The sequence below is a fragment of the Castor canadensis genome, chromosome 1, assembly GCF_047511655.1.
Source record: "Castor canadensis chromosome 1, mCasCan1.hap1v2, whole genome shotgun sequence".
In the NCBI taxonomy this organism is placed as follows: Eukaryota; Metazoa; Chordata; class Mammalia; order Rodentia; family Castoridae; genus Castor; species Castor canadensis.
The window spans coordinates 152,301,651-152,321,286 of NC_133386.1; the positions used below are offsets into that span (position 1 = coordinate 152,301,651).

The 19,636-nt window shown below is 46.0% G+C and overlaps 1 protein-coding gene across 2 annotated transcripts in view; it reads left to right on the forward strand.

Annotated features, from left to right (window-relative positions):
* Positions 1-7,308: 7,308 nt before the first annotated feature.
* The window catches only part of Spon1 (spondin 1), a 282,898-nt gene continuing 270,570 nt past the window's right edge, over positions 7,309-19,636 (forward strand). The window contains exon 1 of one of the 2 annotated variants that reach the window (XM_074041877.1): positions 7,309-8,062. In XM_074041877.1, the coding sequence (XP_073897978.1) occupies positions 7,825-8,062 (238 nt within the window). In that variant the 5' untranslated portion in view covers positions 7,309-7,824. The remainder of the gene's footprint in view (positions 8,063-19,636) is intronic. The other variant, XM_074041872.1, reaches the window with a different exon arrangement.

Sequence of the window (19,636 nt, forward strand, 5' to 3'; positions counted from 1 at the left end):
TTATACTACCATTGAGCTCCCCCCACCGCCAGTGGCCCACGTGGGAACACTTGGAGCCATCCCTAACTTCCTCCTCTCTCTTGCATACCCTCTCCTCACCCCAACTCGTCTCCTAAACGACTTCCAAGTCATCCCTTCCTTTCCAGCTGGCTTTGACCAGTGACTTTCCTTTGGACTATGGTAAATGCCAGCTACCAGGTGCCTCTGGCCCAGACCCTCCTGGGACAATCCATCCTTACACAGCACCACTGAAATGGCCTTCTATTATCCCAAAGATGCTTCCTGTCTTACCCCTGTGTCTTTGTGCCAGCTAGTCTAGTACATCTCTGCCTACACCACCCATTCCCTTGTCTACCTTCAAGAAGTTGTTGAACGCCTCTTCTGATGCTACTTCACCTGGTCACTCCCTTTTCCAAACTCCTGTTTATACCTACTGCATATGACTCTTCATTTGACTCTTCATTTTACAAATATTTACTTTGCAGCTTCTTGGAGGCAGAAATTGCATGTTTTTTAAATTATTACCTCCTCCTTAGTTGAACAATACATGTTTGCTGAATGAATGAAAAGCTTAAATTTCACAAAAACCCACTGAGCACCTACTTCATGCAAAAACATTATTCTGAATGCAGTAGAATGACTCTATTCTCAAAGAGCAAACAAGCTAGTTTAAAACAGACCCAGGGAGGTGACCTTAGGTCCTAGTCCTTACAGAATTCTGCTGCACATTCAGATTACTGTCACCAGGTGGCAGTAGTGTGCCATGGTCATGTGGCCCAAGCCATGAAGCTCCTAGAACTTCAAAAATGTGACTCTGTATGAATCAGGTTGCTAGAATAACAGCAAGAAAAACATGGGAATGTGGGCTGTGCCTGGGTTCTGTCATGACTGGATTTGCAAGGGCTTCCTCTTGGGAGCTGCCCACAGCTGCACCTGGCATGTTCTGTTGCATCTGGACACAGTGCACTCAGAAATTCATAAACCCAAAGAAGGGAGACTAAGAGGTCTCCAGGTTGAGGCCAGATCTATACCTCAGAAGGCCTGCCTCTCTTTATCTTCTCCCAAGGGTGAACTTCCGTTCTGCTGTACAATGACAGAGCCCTAAATTACAGCTTCTATTTTAATTCAGACAACTGTTATGGATGGCAATTAGGAGGTCTTAGGTGACCTCTGTCCAAGCAGTTTCAATCGAGCGATATGTGCAGATTTCAAACTACACAGAATAAGAAAAAAAATGAGTAGAAACTGAGAAAGCAGGAAGCAAGGGAAGATATGAAGAGGGAGACAGGGCTGGTGACAGGACAGTCTCATGTTTAGAGTCATCTCAAACCCAGACTCCCCTAGGATGGGGTAGACTTACCTGTGTCTGCAGGCCAAGAACATGGGCAGGAAGGGAAATAGAAATACAGGATGGAGAGAGGATAATAGCTGAGCAGTGTCCCACAGAAAGCAGGAGGGAATGAGGACAAGAATGCAAGCCTTGGAAGGTAGAGATGTAGAGATCTGCCTGGGGGGTGAAATAAAAGAGCAGGTTACCTCCCAAAGAGTGAGAATGGTAAGTGTGAGACAGCAGGCTTGAAAAGACAGTAGGAACTAGAAGAAAGAGAGGGCCCAAGAAGGATGGGCAGGAAAACTGATTAGGAATAACTCTAAGAACTATAGTTGAAGAGAGTACTCAGTGGTTTGAAGCAGAGCACGTGATGAGTTACCAGGTTTTATGCAGCAGAACTAAGAATCTGGAATAGTCCAATTGCTTTGTTTGGTTGATCTAGTGATAAGGAAGAGTATTGCTGGAGAGATAGTTGAAGCAGTTAAGCAGGGTATCCAGATGGGGAGGGGGAAAGGACTGACAAGATGGACTGAGAATAACAGAAGTGATTAATTAGTTGCAGGCCTCAGTGACATAGAAGAGTCAAAGCAATGGGGTGGGGGAAATGGGAGAGCTGGAAACAGAGTAAGAGAGGGCTGGTAAGAGCTCAAGATTTCCTAAGCCAATGCTGCAGATGTGGAAGGAATCCAAGTTCATTGGCATATGGAAGGTTGGAACAATCATCAGCTCAGACTTTCTAGTCTCCCAAGCCTGTAGCAAGAGTCAGGGTGGGCAGCAAGCTGGAGAGCCCATTGTAGAGTCTGCTGTGGCTGCAGGTGCATGACTGGAGGCTATAGATGATGGAGGTAAGATGAGGGGGAATAAGTTGAATGCTGCAAAATTTCAAGTAAGAGGGAGAGACTCTTGATATTCTAGAATTCTGATCTGGCTCTAGCAGTGGAAAACAGGTAGAGGGATGCCCCAAGGAGTAGAGAGAAGGGCAAAACTCAATGGAGAGCCAAGGACTGGAGAGCCTAGGTGGATGAAGGAACTCATTCCTTGGGTAAAATTGTGGGATGGACCCAATAAGCTTCAGAATTCCAAAGGTAATGTAGTTATATCTGATTTGACCAATGACTGGAACACAGCAGGTACTAAAGACATCACCTCTAAGTTTATTAATGTCTTAATTTTTAGGATTTGTTTAACTTTTGTTTGTCATCTATAGCTTTCTCTCAAAATTTGTTACCTCTCAAACAGAATTTCTGAGTTTTTCCTCACGTCATTACCAACCGATTGCTTAGCTATTCAACATCCTTCATTGTCAGTCTGCTTTCTATTTCTAGAAATGTCTCCCATCAGACTTCCAATTTAATTCTATGAGCTAAAGAAACAATACATAGCATTTCTGGATTCTCTTATAAATAAAATAATAATAATGATGATAACTTGGGTTTTTGATGAATTACTTTGAAGTTTACATATCGCTATCTCAGTTGCTCATGTATTTCTCAAAAGCCCAGAAGGTAGACAAGATGGGTTTTACTCTTCACTATTTTCTAGTATAAGCAGTTTAAACAGACCCTGCGACTTCCCATGACCTCCCAGCTTCCTGCAATGGAAACATGGGATAGTCAGGCAGAGAAGCATTGTACTTCAGGTGGGAATCACAAGCTCTAGGGCATTGTTTGTTTTTTTTTTTCAGGGCTGGGATTTGAACTCAGGGCCTACACCTTGAGCCAGTCCACCAGCTCTTTTTTTGTGATGGGTTTTTTTTGAGATAGGGTCTCATGAACTGTTTGCCCAGGCTGGCTTTGAACTGAGATCCTCCTGATCTCTGCTTCCTCAGCAGCTAAGATTACAGGCGTGAGTCACCTGTGCTCAGCAAGACCACTGGTTTCTTAAACTTCACGTAAGTCTGTTCAAAGTGCAGATTCCATGGGTCTGGGATGGGATTTTGACATCTGCATTTGAAGCAAACACCTGATGCTCCTGTTTCAGTGACCATACTCAGAAGAACACTAATCTAGAAAATGCCTTTTTCCTTCTCTCTTAAAGGTGGAAAAAGAAAAAGAAAGACAGAAAGAGAAAAGGAAAACATTAAGTGGATGATATTACCTCTAATTAATCAAAGGAATTTTTTTTTCTTGGAGCATCAGAACCCCCAGCCGTTCTCTTGAGTGACCCCACATACACTGATAAAGTTAATTATCTGCCCTGGCTAAATGACTTTCCCTAGCAACACCCTAGCAACTGACATCAGCTCTGCCTTAGGCTACAAAACTGGAAAGAAATTTCTTCAAGTTCAGTGTATTTTACAACCGAACAAAACATCTGAACAGGAAATTAAACAGAAAATAAGCTGGATTCATTGCTAGGAGATGAGACATAGACACATGAAACAGTTCATGGGAACACGACAGTTAAAATAAGAAACTTTTTCTCCTCACTGATCACTGGAGTCCTGTTGAAGTCTAGGAGGGGAGACTGCAGCAGCTTAGTCCATGTGGAGAGTTTAACCAGGCAGGAGGAAGGACAGTGTTCTGGGGATTCTCTGGTCACCACTCAGTCTAGAGTGCGGTGCTGGCAAAGGTGCTAAGACAACACTCACAGCAGAGGACACAGGGAACCCACTGGGCAGGGCTGGGTGATCAGACCTGATGGATACAGTGAGGCCAGATGTGGAGCACCTTTTTGAAGGCCCACTTGAAACGGGCTGAGCCAGAGAGCAAACAGGGATGGGAGGGGCAGGGTTGTTTAAGATTTTTGTATCAGAGAACATTTTATTTTTATGGCAGTGATAGGGTTTGAACTCAGGGCCTTCCAGCTGCCCGTTTTGCTTTAGTCATTTTTCGGTAAGGTCTTGCACTTTTTACCCAGACCAGCTTCAGACCAGGATCCTCATACCTATACTTCCCCTATAGCTGGGATTATAGGTGTGTACCACCTGGCTTGCAAAGAACAAATATTTATACCCCCCCCCAACTACTATGCACTGTGATGTGCATACAGGGTACAGAAATTCCTGCCGTTGTGGAGCTTAGAATCTAGCTATGGAGACAGAGGCTGAACAAATACAAAATTTAAAAAATCAAACATACAAATGAAAATGTAAATACAAATCTTGAGAGCATTAAAAGAAAAAGTACTGAATTCTAGGACAGTGTTAGGAGAAGTTTCTATTCTAGGAATCAGGACGGGCTTCTCTGAGGAAGCAGCTTTGCACCGAAACCTGAAGGATAGATACATAAGAGTCAGTCGGTGGAGGCCAGTGCGCAGAAGAGAACACAGAGACTCGCAAGATCCCAGACTCAGGGAACAGCATAGGCACAAAAGTTCTAACTGAAAAGTGGTGGCTGGAGCCCATGAGAGAAGAGGCGCCTGAACTGAGAGGCAGATCAGGCAGGGAGGGCCTTGGGGCCACATTAAAGATCCGTCTTCATTCTGAAAGTCACTGAAAAAAAGATTTCAACCTCAGGACTGACATTCAAATGTGCATTTTAAGAAAGATCATTTGAGTTGCAGAGAGGTCAGATTGGAGGAGGTGGACAGGGACAGACGAATTAGCAGACTGAGAGAGGACAACAATTGGCCTAGGTAAGTGGCAGAGGAAGAGGAGAGAAGCAGACACCTCCTACCAGAGATAGCTGGAAGGTGAGACCGATGATGTGGTAGTGATGGATGGGATGTGTGGAGGAGAGAGCGGAGGTCAGAAGTGACAGCTGAGCTGGGTTAGGAAAATCTAGTTCACACAGTGGGATTGGAGCCTGGTGAGCCTGTAGGCATGGCCCAGATGATGGGGCCAACACCGGGTAATAGCAACTACCCAATGTGGGTGTTGGTCAGGCCTGTTTTAAACTCTGGCTCTTGGTTGGTTGTGACACCTGCACTCCTAGCACTAGAGAGTCTGAGGCAGGAGGATTGCAAGTTTAAGGACAACACAGGATACATAGTGAATTTGAGACCAGCCTGGGCCATACTTCAAACATCAAAAATAAAGAAATCCTGACTATTTCCATCACTGGTATGGCATATCACCTAGGCAGGTAATTTTATTTGCTCCTAATCTGGAAAATGGGGGGGGGGTGGAGTGGAACAAGTCCACCTTTCTTACATGGGTTTTCCTGTCAATGTCCAATAAAAAAATTAAATATTATCTTCCTGCCTATTCCAGGCCCGCCCACCTCAAATTTAAATTTGAACATGCTGATGTAAATGAAAAGATGTTCAAAGATCACATATTTGGGCAATGAGACTTCTGGTAGGCTCTATGAAGACAGAGGTGACATTTTATTCCTCTCTGTAATTTACTACCCTCTGAGATAACACCAATTATATTCTCTTAAACCACTGATTTTGGTTTGTAGCATTTATCACAATTATAATTTGAAAAATTCATATATAATGTAATTAATATTTGCCTTTGCCACAGGACTGAAAGTAACATCTCTGTCTTGTATCCCAGTACTGAGCACATGGACAACCTTCAACATGAATGAATGAATGAATGAATGAATTTTTGTTCCCTCTTGTACCCACCACTCAGCACAGAGCATGGTTCCAAATCTACCCAAAAGGAAAGCTTGCTAGGTGAATGAGACCTTGCAACATGGAGCCAGGTGTGAGCTCTGATCTAGTTCAGTGAAGATGGAGGCAATTCATTCAGGACACAGGGAGAATCTGCATGCCACCTCCATAAAGTAGATCTGGTCAGCTGGTGCTGCTGAGGGTCAGTTCTTCAGCTTCACCTCAGGGCTGAGAAGTTCTAACTGGCTTCAACAAGGGCTTACTCTCAGGTGACCACTGGAAGAAGGCGTCCAGTTGATAGTGGCAGTCAAGGCACAAAGACTAAGGAATCAGTGGGCAGCCAATGCAGATGGCTCCCTCTGGCTGTTTGTAGTGATGTGAAAGAAAAAAAAACTTGACAGGGGCAAAGCAGGTTGGTGACTTTTTGTTTTGTTTTGTTTTTTCGTGGTAGTTTTGAACTCAAGGTTTTGGGCTTGCACCATACTGCTTGAGCTATGCCTCCAGCCCAAGAGATTATTGGGTAAATGGAAGCACTTAAAATGTGCTGAGGCCCTGGAGAAGGAGCAAGAGTGTGTGGGGGTGTTTATGTGCACTGAGGGCAGGGGAGTAAAGGTGTCCCTATGGCTGGGGAAGCACTGGAGACCAGACAGAGTGCTTTACATGAGGGGTTTCATTCAATGCTAGAGCAATACCCCTCAGGAAGGGTGTAGTGGGTGTAGTAACACCCCCCCCCACACACATACTCCCACCTGTAACAAGCTTGGAGAGGTGGTCTTGCCCAAGACGCACAATGTGTGAGTGGCAGGACTGAGGTTGGATTCAGGTCTCTCCATTGGAAAGAGTGGGAGAGATTCTTGTCTGGCGGTCTTTTCCCTTCTGGTCTTCTGGTTAATGCCTGAGGCCCTCCTAGAATGTCCCCAAGCTCAGCACATCTCCCCAAAACTGTCCCTGGGGACTGAGAACCTGCACTAAAAATCTAAGCCAAGAAAACACGGGCTCTTCTTTGGCCCTTTCAAAACTCCTTTCCGGGGCAGTAGGAAGACCTTCCTGGGTTATAGGCATTTTTTGGGGGGGGGTCTTTGTGGGCTCCTTCCTTCATAAAATATTAAATATCCTATTTCATGGCTGTGTGGGTACAAAGACGAATATATTAATATTATACAGCAAAACATTTTCTTCAGCCTAATTTTTTTTCTTTTCCTTCCGCTTTGAAAGAAAACAATTTTCATACATCTCCAAAAGCATTGTGGCGCCAGGTTCTGAGTCCTCCAGCTTCTTTCTCATCGTCCACTCTGACCTGATACAATGTGGCCATGTGAAAAGCCACAAAGCTAGTGAATCAGGGGATCTAACCCAGCCTACTGTCGTCTATAAAACCAGCGACAGCACCGTAATGTTTATTGTGTGTGGTGGGAACCGACACTCGTGCTGATGCAGCAAGAAGGCTGCGCAGTTTAGCTACGCACAGAGTAGGTGCGCAATAAAAGTTAGTTTGCAGGCTTTTCCTCCTCCATGTACCGTGGTCCACAGAGCTCAGGGTGTAGCCAGGGACTGGGGAAGCAGTCTCCTTGGTGGTGGGACAGAACCTGTGATGTCCCTGCATCCCACGATTTCCCACCAGACCCTGGGAACCCAGCGTCGCAAAATAAACACCGCCGCCGCCGCTAATCGCCAACTCGAAACAAAACAGCTCTGCGCTCGGGGATCTGGGCAAAACCAGCCCTCCCTCCTCCTGCTCCTTCGCCGCGCCCTCCCCTCCTCGCGCTGCTCCACTCGCTCGCTCGTTCGCTCGCTCGCTCGACTCAGCTCAGCGCAGCTCGGCAGCCGCCAAACCGAGGCGGCACGGTCTCCGAGTCGCCAGCGCCGCTCCGGGCTCCCACTGGCCACCCGGGCTCCTCCAGGTCTCACCTCCCTCGGGGACCACTTCAGGCAGGAGTCCGCTTGGCGAGGATCGGCGACAGCAGCACAAAGTTGGGGGACCCGCGAGGATGAGGCTGTCTCCGGCGCCAGTGAGGCTAAGCCGGAGTCCGGCGCTGCTGGCCCTGGCGCTGCCCCTGGCCGCGGCGCTGGCCTTCTCCGACGAGACCCTGGACAAAGTGGCCAAGTCGGAGGGCTACTGCAGCCGCATCTTGCGCGCCCAGGGCACGCGGCGCGAGGGCTACACCGAGTTCAGCCTCCGCGTGGAGGGCGACCCCGACTTCTACAAGCCGGGAAGCAGCTACCGCGGTAAGTGGCCTGGCGTGGCCTTGGGGACACCTGACCTGGTCACCGGAGGGCGCCGACCGCGCGGTGCCGGAGGAGGGCGCGCAGTCCCCGGGTGCACGGTGTCGGCGCAGCCCCTGTAAGGCCCTTCTGTCCCGGCTGCCTTCAGCCCTTTCAGCCGCCAGCTCTGTGCGGATCGCGGGTCGGCGTCCCGGGCCGTCGCGGGGACCACAGGCAGGCGAGACAGCCCAGACCTCCGTTTCGCGGTTCCCAGGCGGGGGCTGTGGCGGAGCCGCGCGTCACGCCCGCCTGCCTCGGAGGGAGCCCTGCTTCAACCCTGGCCATCGGCAGGTGGGAAAGGACCCTCCTTTCCCCAGGTCGGTGTCTGAAAAGAAGGGGACCCTGGCTTCTCTCAGGTGCATTCTAGGCAAGGCAGCATTCCTCGCTTCCATCCCTGAAGGAGAGAACAGTTTCTCGCAGGCTGTTTCAGAATGGGACGGTCACTCCGGCTTCCCTGGATAGGTCCTTTCACGGGAAGGGACTTCGGCTTCTGCTTAACTGATCCCGGGGCGCAAGGAGGGGAGGATAAGCCTGAAGCTCTTCGGAAGGGTCCCTGGAAAGATCCCCAAATTACTCTATCATGTTTCTGAGCGAGCGAGAGGACCTTAAAATCCAAGGTGGAATGGGGTCCCAAAAGAACCCTGGATAGGTTCCCCATGGGAGGGGGAATCCGATTCCCAGAGGCCTGGTTCCTGGAGGCTCTGGGACCTTGGCTCCGGCAGCCCGCATCCCAGGCATGTCGCGCCTATGTTGCTCAGCCGAGAGCCGGGTTTCTAGAGCGCCAGGAGGAAATGTCCAAGTAGATAAGGCCCTCCGGGCAGGACGACTGGCACCGACCTGAAGCCCCATGACTCCATCCCATTGTCTCCCGAGACATCTCTTTCCTGAGCAGCAGCTTCTGAGCTCCGGGTGAGACGCGGGACTTCAAGTAGGGAAAGAGGCCCACCTTGACCTCACCTGGGGGTCCCGCCACTGCACGCGTCCCCTCACCCGCGCGCCTTCATGAGTCAGTTCTGGTGCCAAGCAGGGAAGAGCGAGTCACTTGGAGGGGCAAATGGGCTCCTAGTCGCCACCTTCCACCCCCGCCTTCCCTGTTCCCTAAAGAGTCGCTGGAGGAAGCGGAGGGAGCATCGCCGGAGAAAGTTTGGGACAGTGTCAGCGGGCACCCAGGCCACGTGCAAGACCAACGCCAAGGGCCACCCTTCTCTGAATGCATCGTCTTCTGTTTTCCTGGGGTAGTGTACCCGGCCTTCTCCACCCGGACCTACTCCGTGCGCCCTGCTCACGTTGGCGTCCTCAGATCTTGACCAGGAACCTCGTGGTTCCGGCGCGCGTCGGAGGGAGCCTTGGTACTCCACGCGGAAAGATGTTCGGCGGAGAACACGGTGCTCAGCGGGCTAGGGAGCGCGCGGGTTGGCGCGGCGGCTGGAGAGAGTCGAGCCGACACGCGGGGTCTGTCACTTCGCGGAGCCGAGTGGGGGTGGGGAGGGAGCGAAGGGCATAATCCCATTGGCCCCTTCCTTCCTCCTCCAAACCTACGGCCTGAGTTCACTGGGGAAACCGATCCAGCCGCTTAGGCAGGGAAAGAGGTGGCTTTGGACTCAAAAGGAGTTGGTTTAGTAGCTGCGGAGGTCATTTAATTTCCCTGAGCCTATTTCTCAGCTGCAAAAAGAGCTGTTTACCCAACCTCTTCGGGTGGTTGTAAAGGTGAGTGTGCCCGAGGGACAACACGAACCCAGTACGCATTAGTTTGAGTTGGATATGTGAGACCTTTATTGGTTTAATAGTGGAGGAATGGACCTGGTCAGTGTGTGTGTGTGTGTGTGTGTGTGTGTGATTTAAAAGTTGGTTTCATTAGCGTTCTTCCATTCCCATCTACCCGTGAATGGTCGTTGTTATGTGGGTCCTCAAGACTTAATTGAATGAATGGTGATTTCTCTATACTAGGAGCCTTGTCTAAAACTGTTCCTAATTTAAGTCAGGAAGATTTTTTTCGTAATTTAGGCTAGTGTGGGTCCATGGCCAAGTGTCCTCCTGGCATCTCTTCCCACACTAATCCTCCTATTTGGCTGAGCCCTGGAAGAAGTGACCCCAGCACTGGGAGGGGACACATTCCTTAATCACATGACCAGAGAACTACCTAAAAGCCCGGGCTCATCAGGTGGGAATTGGAACTAGAGAAGGGTCCTGGACTCTCCAGCCTAAATCTTCAATCTTTTGAACTTTGAGGCCTTCTCAGTCTGTAGGTGGGGCTGTAATCTCCTTTCTTATGGCTAAGAGACCTGGGAAGAAAGATGACAGGAATCATGCTAAGGTCTCCTGAGTAAATATTGTATAAAGCAAACGTCGTTCCTCCATTTAAAGTTAGTAAGAAAGGGCACTGGCCTATTTTCTGTTGCCTTATACTTTCTTGGAATAAGTTTTGTTAAAAAGTAAATGTGATGCGTTCTGCTGGGTGCATGGACTTAGAGTTGTAGAAGTTAACCCTGGTGTTCTACTGCTTTCTTTCTTTTTTCTTCTTCCTTGAATTAGGGTTCCTCACAGTCCTTGGAATCAATGACTTCTTTTCCTGCCTCAAGTCTTTGTCCTCTGTGTTCCAATTCATCCCCAAATAGTTTCTGCTCTCTGAGTCCCTCATCTGAGTGTAGCCTTTGGGTATTCTAGACACGAATAAAATGGTCACTATCTTTTTCTTATTTTATTTTAAACGATGAATCATGGGGTTTCTTCCCCACAGCCTGGGGTCCGGTTGAGATTATTATTCAGGCTTTTCCAAGTTGTTAGTGGTATATTGACTTCCTTTGCTCTCCCTCCACTTCTCTCAACCCTCTCCCCCTGCAATAATTGTGTGTTAGAAAGCCCTGAAAGGAGAGCTCTGTTTCTGACCATGGCCTCCTTTGAAAGGAGATTACAGTGATTAAAAATAACAAGTTGAGGATCCTCAAGGGACTTCTCACATAGGAGGACAATTTGCAGGACCAGCCTTTCCCAGATCACAATTTCAAGCTAAATAGGAGAAAATCAACTGAAATATTCAAGAACTGATTGAAAATAAGAGGCTCTTCTGTCTGACCAGAGGTCTGTTTATTAGGAAAACAAAGTCAGACCCTGGGTAATGAGAGTGGCTTTTCCAAGATGCTCTTTAAAGGGAGATTTCAAGGAACTTGATGGGAAAAGAATGTGTAGTGGAGATTTCAAAAGCTGGTCCAACTTCAAGCATAATTGGAGGCTTTATTCTAAACAGGGAGGTTTGGAGACCTCCAAAGCAGCTTTGCTTTCTCTTCTTTGTCCCACTCTGAGGCACACACTGCCTGTAGGGGTGGACACCTCAGACTGGTGGAAAAGCATAGGATTTAATGTCAAATGAGGCATGGTCTCATGTTCATTGTGGCCCCAGGCAAGCCACTCCATCTCCTGGAGCCACAATTTCTCCATGTTTAAATGAGGGCATTTAGTTCCCCTCCCCCCAGCATTGCTATGAAAATGAGAAATAATCCAAGTCAAAAGAAATTGTCACATGGTAGGTGCAAAATGTGTGTGTGTGATGAGACGAGATGAGTGTCCTGGAAATAGAAAAATACTCATCAGCAAAACACCAAATAAAACATTATATTAAGTACTTCCTGCTCACCTCCCTTATTCCTTATAGTACTTTGAGGCAGTTTATTATTATTTTACAGATGAGAAGACTCAGAGCGGTCTAGTTCCTTACCCACGGGTACACAGCTGATAATCAGTGGAGTCAGGATACACTCTCAGGTCCATATGACTCCTAAATGTGTGTTCTTAAACAGTCTTCCATGCCGACTCAATAAGCTGTGTTGGGAATAGAAAGGATTCACTCAGCCTTCTGGATGGTGAGTCTCCTTAAAGAAAGCAGGATCACAAATCATGGTAATAACTGACATAGCACAGATACAAGTAGTAAAGTGATGGATCTTCTTTCTATTTGTGTTTTTCTTTTTTTATGTGCTTCAGTATTGCATTTTCCCATAAACCAGAGGATTAATTTAGAAACATGAAGAACCTTGTCAGTTCTTAACCAATTCCTTTTGTTTGTGGGGAAACAGGAACAAATTGAACAAGGAAAAAAATCTGAATTGATTATTGTTTTATTTTTACATGCAGATGTTCTATGGCCATGCTTGTAAAACTAGACGTTTGAAAGAACATGTGTAGGAGCTGAGAATTTAAAGCTGGGTAAAGTCTTCTAAATAAACTTTTTCTTCTATTGTGGTCTTTTTTTTCTTTTTAAAGTACTATTAAGGATATTATAATGAATTTGTCACTCTTTCAGTTTCACTTCTACCTTTCTCTTTTCACCATTGTCCTCTTTTGATTGTGAAATTTTAGTTTTCTGATATATGCTGAATGGGTGTAGGGATTGTTTATTGCTTTGAGTTTGGGGAAATAAAAAAAAGATACAAAAAAATGAAACCATATCCAACTGGCATTGGATATGGTATTTTCTCATACACAGGTAAATTGTCCCCTTAAAGCCGACTTTCAGTTGGAACAACAGGCGGTCACTGCTGATATGGTCACAAGCATGGGTTAATAGCAAGAGGTTTTCACCATCACACTACCCATGTGCTTGCTATGCAGAATGGGAGAAAAACTCTTCCCATGTTCTATTAGTCATGCTACAGGTTAAGCGCATGTTACAAAGAGATCCCCAAATACAATGTTTCAAACAAGACATATGTGGGAGGTCCATTGTCATAGGATGCTGTGCTCCACAAGGTCACCTAGGAGCCCAGGTTCCTTCAGTCTTGTTGCTCTGCCCACTAGCCTATAGTCAAGTGAGACTGTTATACACTTGGAATGTGGCTAGTCTGAATTGAAATGTGCTTTAAGTATTGTTGAAGAATTAGTATGAAAAAAGAACAAACTTCTCATAGGATATGGTGGTGTACACCTGTAATCCCACCTACCTGGGACGTGGGCAAAGGAGGATCATGGTTTGAGGACAGCCTGGGCAAAAACTTAATGAGAACCTATCTTGAAAAACAAGCTGGGGGTAGTGGTGTACATCTGTGATCTCATCTAGTGGGAGGTAGAGGTAGGGGGATTACAGGATGAGGCTACTGAGCAAAAGCATGAAAACCTACCTGAAAAGCAAACTAAAGTAAAAAGGAATGAGAGTGTGGCTCAAGTGGTAGAGTCCCTGCCTAGCCAGTTGAGTTTGGTCACCAGAACTGCTAAAACAAAAAACAAAAAAAAAACCTTCTAGCTAATAATTCTAATAGATTCCATGCTAAAACAAGTATTATATATTTTAGGTTAAATAAATTATATTGTTGAGATTAATTTTACCTGTTTTACGTTCATTCCTATTGGCTACCTGTTAGCACAATTAATTTTATCTGGCTTACACTTGTTTTTCTTGGAGAGCACTGTCCTGGGATGGCTACAGCCAGTGTTTTTCCATCTCATCTGAGTTCTAGTCCCATGCAGTACAGAGGACAGGGATAAGAGTGGAGGACAAGTGGCTTTATTTTAATAATGAGTACCCATTCCTTCAAAACAGACTCTCGATAAAAATTTAGTCATATGGCCACACCCAGCTTCCAGGGAGACTGGGAAACATAGCATCAAGATGGGCATGAGGCTGCCCACTTCAAGGAGAGACTTATTTTTCAAAAAGATGAAGTAGGAGAGGCAGCATGGTATACATCTATAATCCCAGCACTTTGGGGGCAGAGGCTGGAGGATCTTGAGGTCAAGACCAGCCTGGGCTACATACTGACACCCTGTCTCAAAAAACAAAAAGTGAGGAAATGGATTTGAGGGAACAATGTGCTTCTTTGTTATATATTTTAATACCAATCATGTAAAAACACAGTATTTCAAGCTCCCATTCAATGAACGGTCTTCCTGAAGGGTCTAGTCTACAGTGTGTAAGCTGACATTTCTGCTACATGAATACGGGTAGAGGAAGAATGTTGGGGTGTGTTGTGCAAGTGTGTATGCGAGAGTGTTTTCAGTCATGTGTGTTTGTACAAATATATGTAGGCAACATGTTCTGTTCTCTCTCTTCCCTCAATAAAGGAGGAAGCAGAAAAAAAGGAGAAAGAAGGAAAGAGAGGAATGAAGGAAAATGTGAAAAAAGCAAGGGCATGGTTTGGGAAGAGAAAAAGAAAAAGGCACTGGGGTAGACATTCAGAATGAAAATGGAAGAAATAATTTGGGTACAGTACAATCCTGTCCTACTTAAGGCTTAGATTCAAAAGGTACTATGGAAAGTGAAAAACACATAAGTCAAAAGTATTCCTTAAAGATCCTTTGAAATTGTATATCAGATATAACACAGATACCAGCTTCAGTCTGGCCTGATTTTTTGCTCCTCTCACGTATTTCTGTTAGTGGGAATGGAATGGAATTGGCATTTCTCAGAAAGTCCAGCATTTCCATTTTCCCCTCTGACATGGGAAGAGATCCATGTGCTTTCAACTAAGCAGTAGATAAAACCATTGGTTTGCTCTTGCTTAGACACTAACGCACAAGTACAAAGTCCACTACATGTTAGAGTGAGGGAGGGTCAACTCACTGAATGCAGTGAGTTGAGTGACAAGTGCTGGAATCAATTAAAATCAGTCTCCCCTCCCATCCCCTCCCATCCTCTCCCCTTTCCTCTCCTCACTTTCCCTTCCCTCCTCTCTTCTTTCCTCCCCCTCCCCTCCCACCCACCCAATATGTGTTTGGTTATACAAAATGCACCCAGACACCTATGGTGCTAGGAAGCTCACTGTGTCACATAACAGCTTTTCCTGATGATGCCCAGCTCTTGTGTATAAAGTGTAACATTTTTTTCAGAATGTTTTGGCTGGGCTGGAGCTGAGGCTCTAATAGGACAGGACAGGGAGTAGGGTGACAACACCATAAGAACTCTGGAAACTCTACATATACAAGATTCCTAACTTGCACAGAATAGTCAAAACTGCCATGAAGAGTTTAGGGAAACTGAAATGGTAGCCTACGCATCTACTGATGTGCTTGAGGCCTAGGAGACCCATGGGGAATGGGTCCATCTGCAGTGTGGTGTAGGTATTTGTGAATCTGCTTCATGGACTGGGTGAGAGAGAGGAAGAGCAGGGAAGGGTTCCAAGAACTAATCACAACCTGTGGGATAGGAGAGGGGGAAGGTAGGCAGACTCAGAAGCAGAATGTGGAACTGAATGGTGATTCCAGGTACTACAGGGAACCCATCTCTTGCCTCTCCTCCTCCTCCAACTTCTCCTCTTCCTCCTCCTTTTCCTCTTCCTCCTTATCCCAGAAGTAGCAACACTGTCCTTCGAATTTTTCAAACACACCAAGTTCATTTCCATCCCAGGACCTTTGTACTTGTCTTCTGTAAGCCTACAGTTCTTATATGTCTGACCTTTGTATTTCTGACTCTTTGTCTTTTAAGTCCTTGTCTGTTAAGTCACATCTAAGCAGGCCTCTCTGACCACCACTTTATCTTTCGCATCACTTTTGCCTGATTTATTTGCTTCCTTGCCCTTAAACACTACTTGAAATTATCGTTTATCATCTCCTCCTCCACCTAGAATACACATTTTATGAGAGCAAAGACTTTGTCTCTCTTATTGGCCTTTTTATCTTTAGCACCCAGAAGATATAGCAGGCACTGATTTTTTAAAAAAAATCAGTGTATTATTTGAACCCCAAAAGGCCTGATGTAAGATCTTTGTCTCTTTGTATCTGTCTCTGTCTCTGTCTCTCTCTCTCTCTCTCTCTCTCTCTCTCTCTCTCTCTCTCTCTCTATAACAGCAGAGGGAAGATAGGGAAAGCAAGTCTCAGTCAAAGAGAAAGGTGACTCCAAGCGAGAGCAGATAGAAGGCAAAGAACTCCAGGTGGTGGCAGCAGAGAGAAAGGATGCCCAGTGTCAGTGGCTGGAGGTTGAGGACCAGCAGATGGGCTTGGTCGAGGGTGAAGACCATTGGAAGGGAAGAGGGCAGGTGTAGGCATGGTGGAAAGCACCCTCATTGATGATACAGAGGGGAAAAAAACAGAGCTACAATAGGCAAAAGGACAGAGGAAGGGGCTGCCAACCCAACACGGGCTCTAAGTATATGGAGAAGCAGGGCAGAGGGGACTGCTGAGCTCAGACACGAATTATTGAAATAAATTTCTTTGGAACCATTTGTGGTGGTTGCCAAACCTAGCTATGTATTAGGATCACTTGGAGAGCTTTCAACCAACAAACTAAAGGCCACCTGTTGCCTTTTCCAAGAGCATGGTTCTCTGTCCTTCCCTGTCCCAGCCCCAGCCATAATCAGAGACTAGGGCTGACCTCATTTTTACTTCTCTGTTGCCTCCCATGGAACTTCCACACACCATTCAGGTTTTGGCCTTTGGGATCAAACGAAATAAGGTCTCCCCTGGGCCATATGTCAGCCCTTGAGTTGTTTGTGGATAAGTAGCTTCCCTTCTGACTAAAATGCCATGCCCCATTTCTTCAACCATTTCTTATGGGATGCTGTTTCTTGTTCCTGTACTTTGTACTCCAGATGTGCTCTGATAGGAGTGGGACATGGGGAATGATTTTTGTCCTGTTTTGGACCCTGCGTGTGTGAAGCTTGCCAGGTCTTGTGTTTGCTCTTTTGGCAGCTGTGTCATTGTCTGGAATTGCACAGAGCTTACAGCCAAGTCAAATTCTTGCTTTTCTGAGAAGGCCAGTTGCCCTCCTTAGCTGCTATGGTTTGAATATGGATAGTGTTCCCCAAAGACCCATGTGCTAAAAGGTTGGTCCCCAGATTGTTGCCTGGAAGGAGTTGTGCACCTTTAGGAGGTGGGGCCTATGAGATGTTTTTAGGTTTGGGCACATGCCCTCAAAGGGGATTTTGGGGCCCCTGCCTCTCAGCCTCTGCTTCCTAACTCACATTGTAAGTGGCTTGCTTCACCACACGCCCCCTACCATGATGTGGTACTCTTGCAAACCACGGGGCCACCCAATCTTGGACTAAATCTCCAGATCCATGAGCCAAAATAATCTTTTCTCTTTATATAAAGTTAACTGCCTCTTTTTTTTTTTTTTTTTTTTTTTTTGCAGCACTAGGAATTAAACCCAGGACCTCTAGACAAGCACTCCACCACTGAGTCATACCCCTCTGCCCTTTTGTTTATCATTTGGTTTTGAGATGAGGTTTCACTTTCTTTGCCCAGGCTACCCTCGAACCCATGATCTTCCTGCCTCCACCTCCTGAGTCACTGGAATTACAGGCATACATCTCTATGCCAGGCCTTGCAGATAAGAAATGATATGATTCCCCATTGAACTTAAGTCAACCTGCTTTGGTCCCTCTCTGGAGCTGTCATCCAATCACAGAATCTGGATTCTGTGATTTATCCACATAAACTAGCTTTGGATTATCCACAATTTTGACAAGCAGGCCTGATAATCCTTTATCTAAGAAGCTGATCAGAATGTTGAATAGGTCAGAGCTTAGGACAGAGCCCTCAGACATCCTTCCAGATTTTTCCCTAAAGCTGACGTCTAGTTTTGAAGTAAACAGCCTGCTGTCATCTCAATGACATTTATATAGCAACTGTCGCCTGCTGGTCAGCCGCCTCAGTTTAGTCATGAAGACTGCTTTCTCAGTGCTATGGTTTAAATCTGAAACACCCCCTAAGGCTCAGGTGTTAAAGGCTTGGTTGTCAGCTGATGGACTTTGGGGAAGTGAATGGATCATGATATCGCTAACTTAATCAATGATTAATCTACTAAAGGATTTTGTGTGTGTGTGTGTGTGTTTCTGCTGGTACTGGGAATTGAACCCAGCGTCTTGTGCATGGCTAAGCAAGCACTCTACACTGAGCTACACCCCCAGCCTGGATTGACTTTTTGACAGCATTATAAGAAGTGATGGAAACTAGGAGGTGGGGCCTGGTTGGAGGAAGTAGGTCATGGGGGGGGCATGCCTCTGAAGGGAATAGCTTGTCTGTGGCTCCTCTACCTTTCCTCCTCTCAGTTTCCTGGCTGCATGAGGACAGCATCTTTCCTCAGACATGCTCTTACACCTTGTGGTCTGCACCTTGCCACAGGCCTAAAAGGAATGGACCCAGGTGACCATGAACTGAAACCAGCAGGCAAAATAAATCTTCCCTCCTTTACGTTGGTTTACTTAGGCATTTCGTCACAGCAAAGGAAAGTTACTGACACATTTATCCTACTGATTATTCTTATAGTCTAGCCAGAATTATTTGTTTTTCTTACTACAGGTAAACTTTCTCCAAATGTCAGGGAAGTAGCTGCCAACAATCTTCAATGAAGAGCCTCTTACCTAGTTCTGTGACTAAGTGAAAAGCCCTTTCTTTCTCACTCCAAACTAAAATATCCCAGGGAAAGACCACCCGCTTGGGTCACCAGCACAAGGGAATGGGCACAGAGACAGATTCAATCTGGATGGTCACTTTTATGACTTGATGTTTCAGGCAGGAAATGGGACTATGATTGGCATCCCCAATGATCACATGGTCAGAACAGGGGGAGTTGCTGGGGTCTTCTCAGGCTTCCTGCTCTTATCTATATTGACTGACATTACTGGTTCCCCAGGAGTACCCCTCCTATTTGTGTTAGTCAGCTTCCCGTTACTGTGACAAAATAGTTGAGATAATCAACTTAAGATGAGGAGTGGTTTATTTGGCTCATGGTATCAGTTTGTGACTGCTTAGCCCTATTGCTTTGGACCTGCTGCAACACAGTACAACATGATCGAACATATGGTGGAGGAGGCCTGGTCACCTCATGGCAGTGGGAAAGTAAAAGAAAGAGAGGAGGGCCTGGAGTCTCAGTGTCTCATTCAAGGGAATACCTCCAATGACCTAACTTCCTTCCACTAGAACTCACCTCCTAAAGGTTCCACTACCTCCCAATATTGCCACAGACTGGTGACCAAGCCTTCAACACAGGAGTCTTTGGGGGACATTCAAGATCCAAACAACAGCACCATTCTTCTTTTTCCTATCCACATATTGTTCAGCTCAGGACTTTGATCTGGTGCTAAGCTATCCTGTGATGAGGTAACACATGGGGAAAAGAATGAACTTTTATTCAGTTGCTACAATTTGCTACATACTCATTATTTCTTTTAATCCTCAGTCGGATCGCCTAGGTGATCATTACATTCCTCATCTCATACAGGAAAATGACTTGTTTTTATATATTTTCTTGTTGTAGCAAATATTTTTTATATACGCTTATATTTTCCTTAGTTATCATCATGACAACCTGTGGTAAATAATGTTACTGATGGTTTACAGATAAGTAGGTTGAGACAAAGAGAGGTTAAGTACCTTGCTCAAAGTTGTACAAAATAAATATGGAAATTTGAACCTAGGCCTTTTAGTTACTTCCATTGTATAAAAGCAACCCTTATAATTTTGAATGTGTATGATCTTTCATTTGGAGTGGGAGAAATTTTATCTCTGCCTGGACATTCTGAGCATATTGGCAGAAGAAGGTCACCCTAGGGGACAGCCTAATCTGACCTCACCATATACACTCGGTCACTCTGAATTATTAGTCCTGCCTTT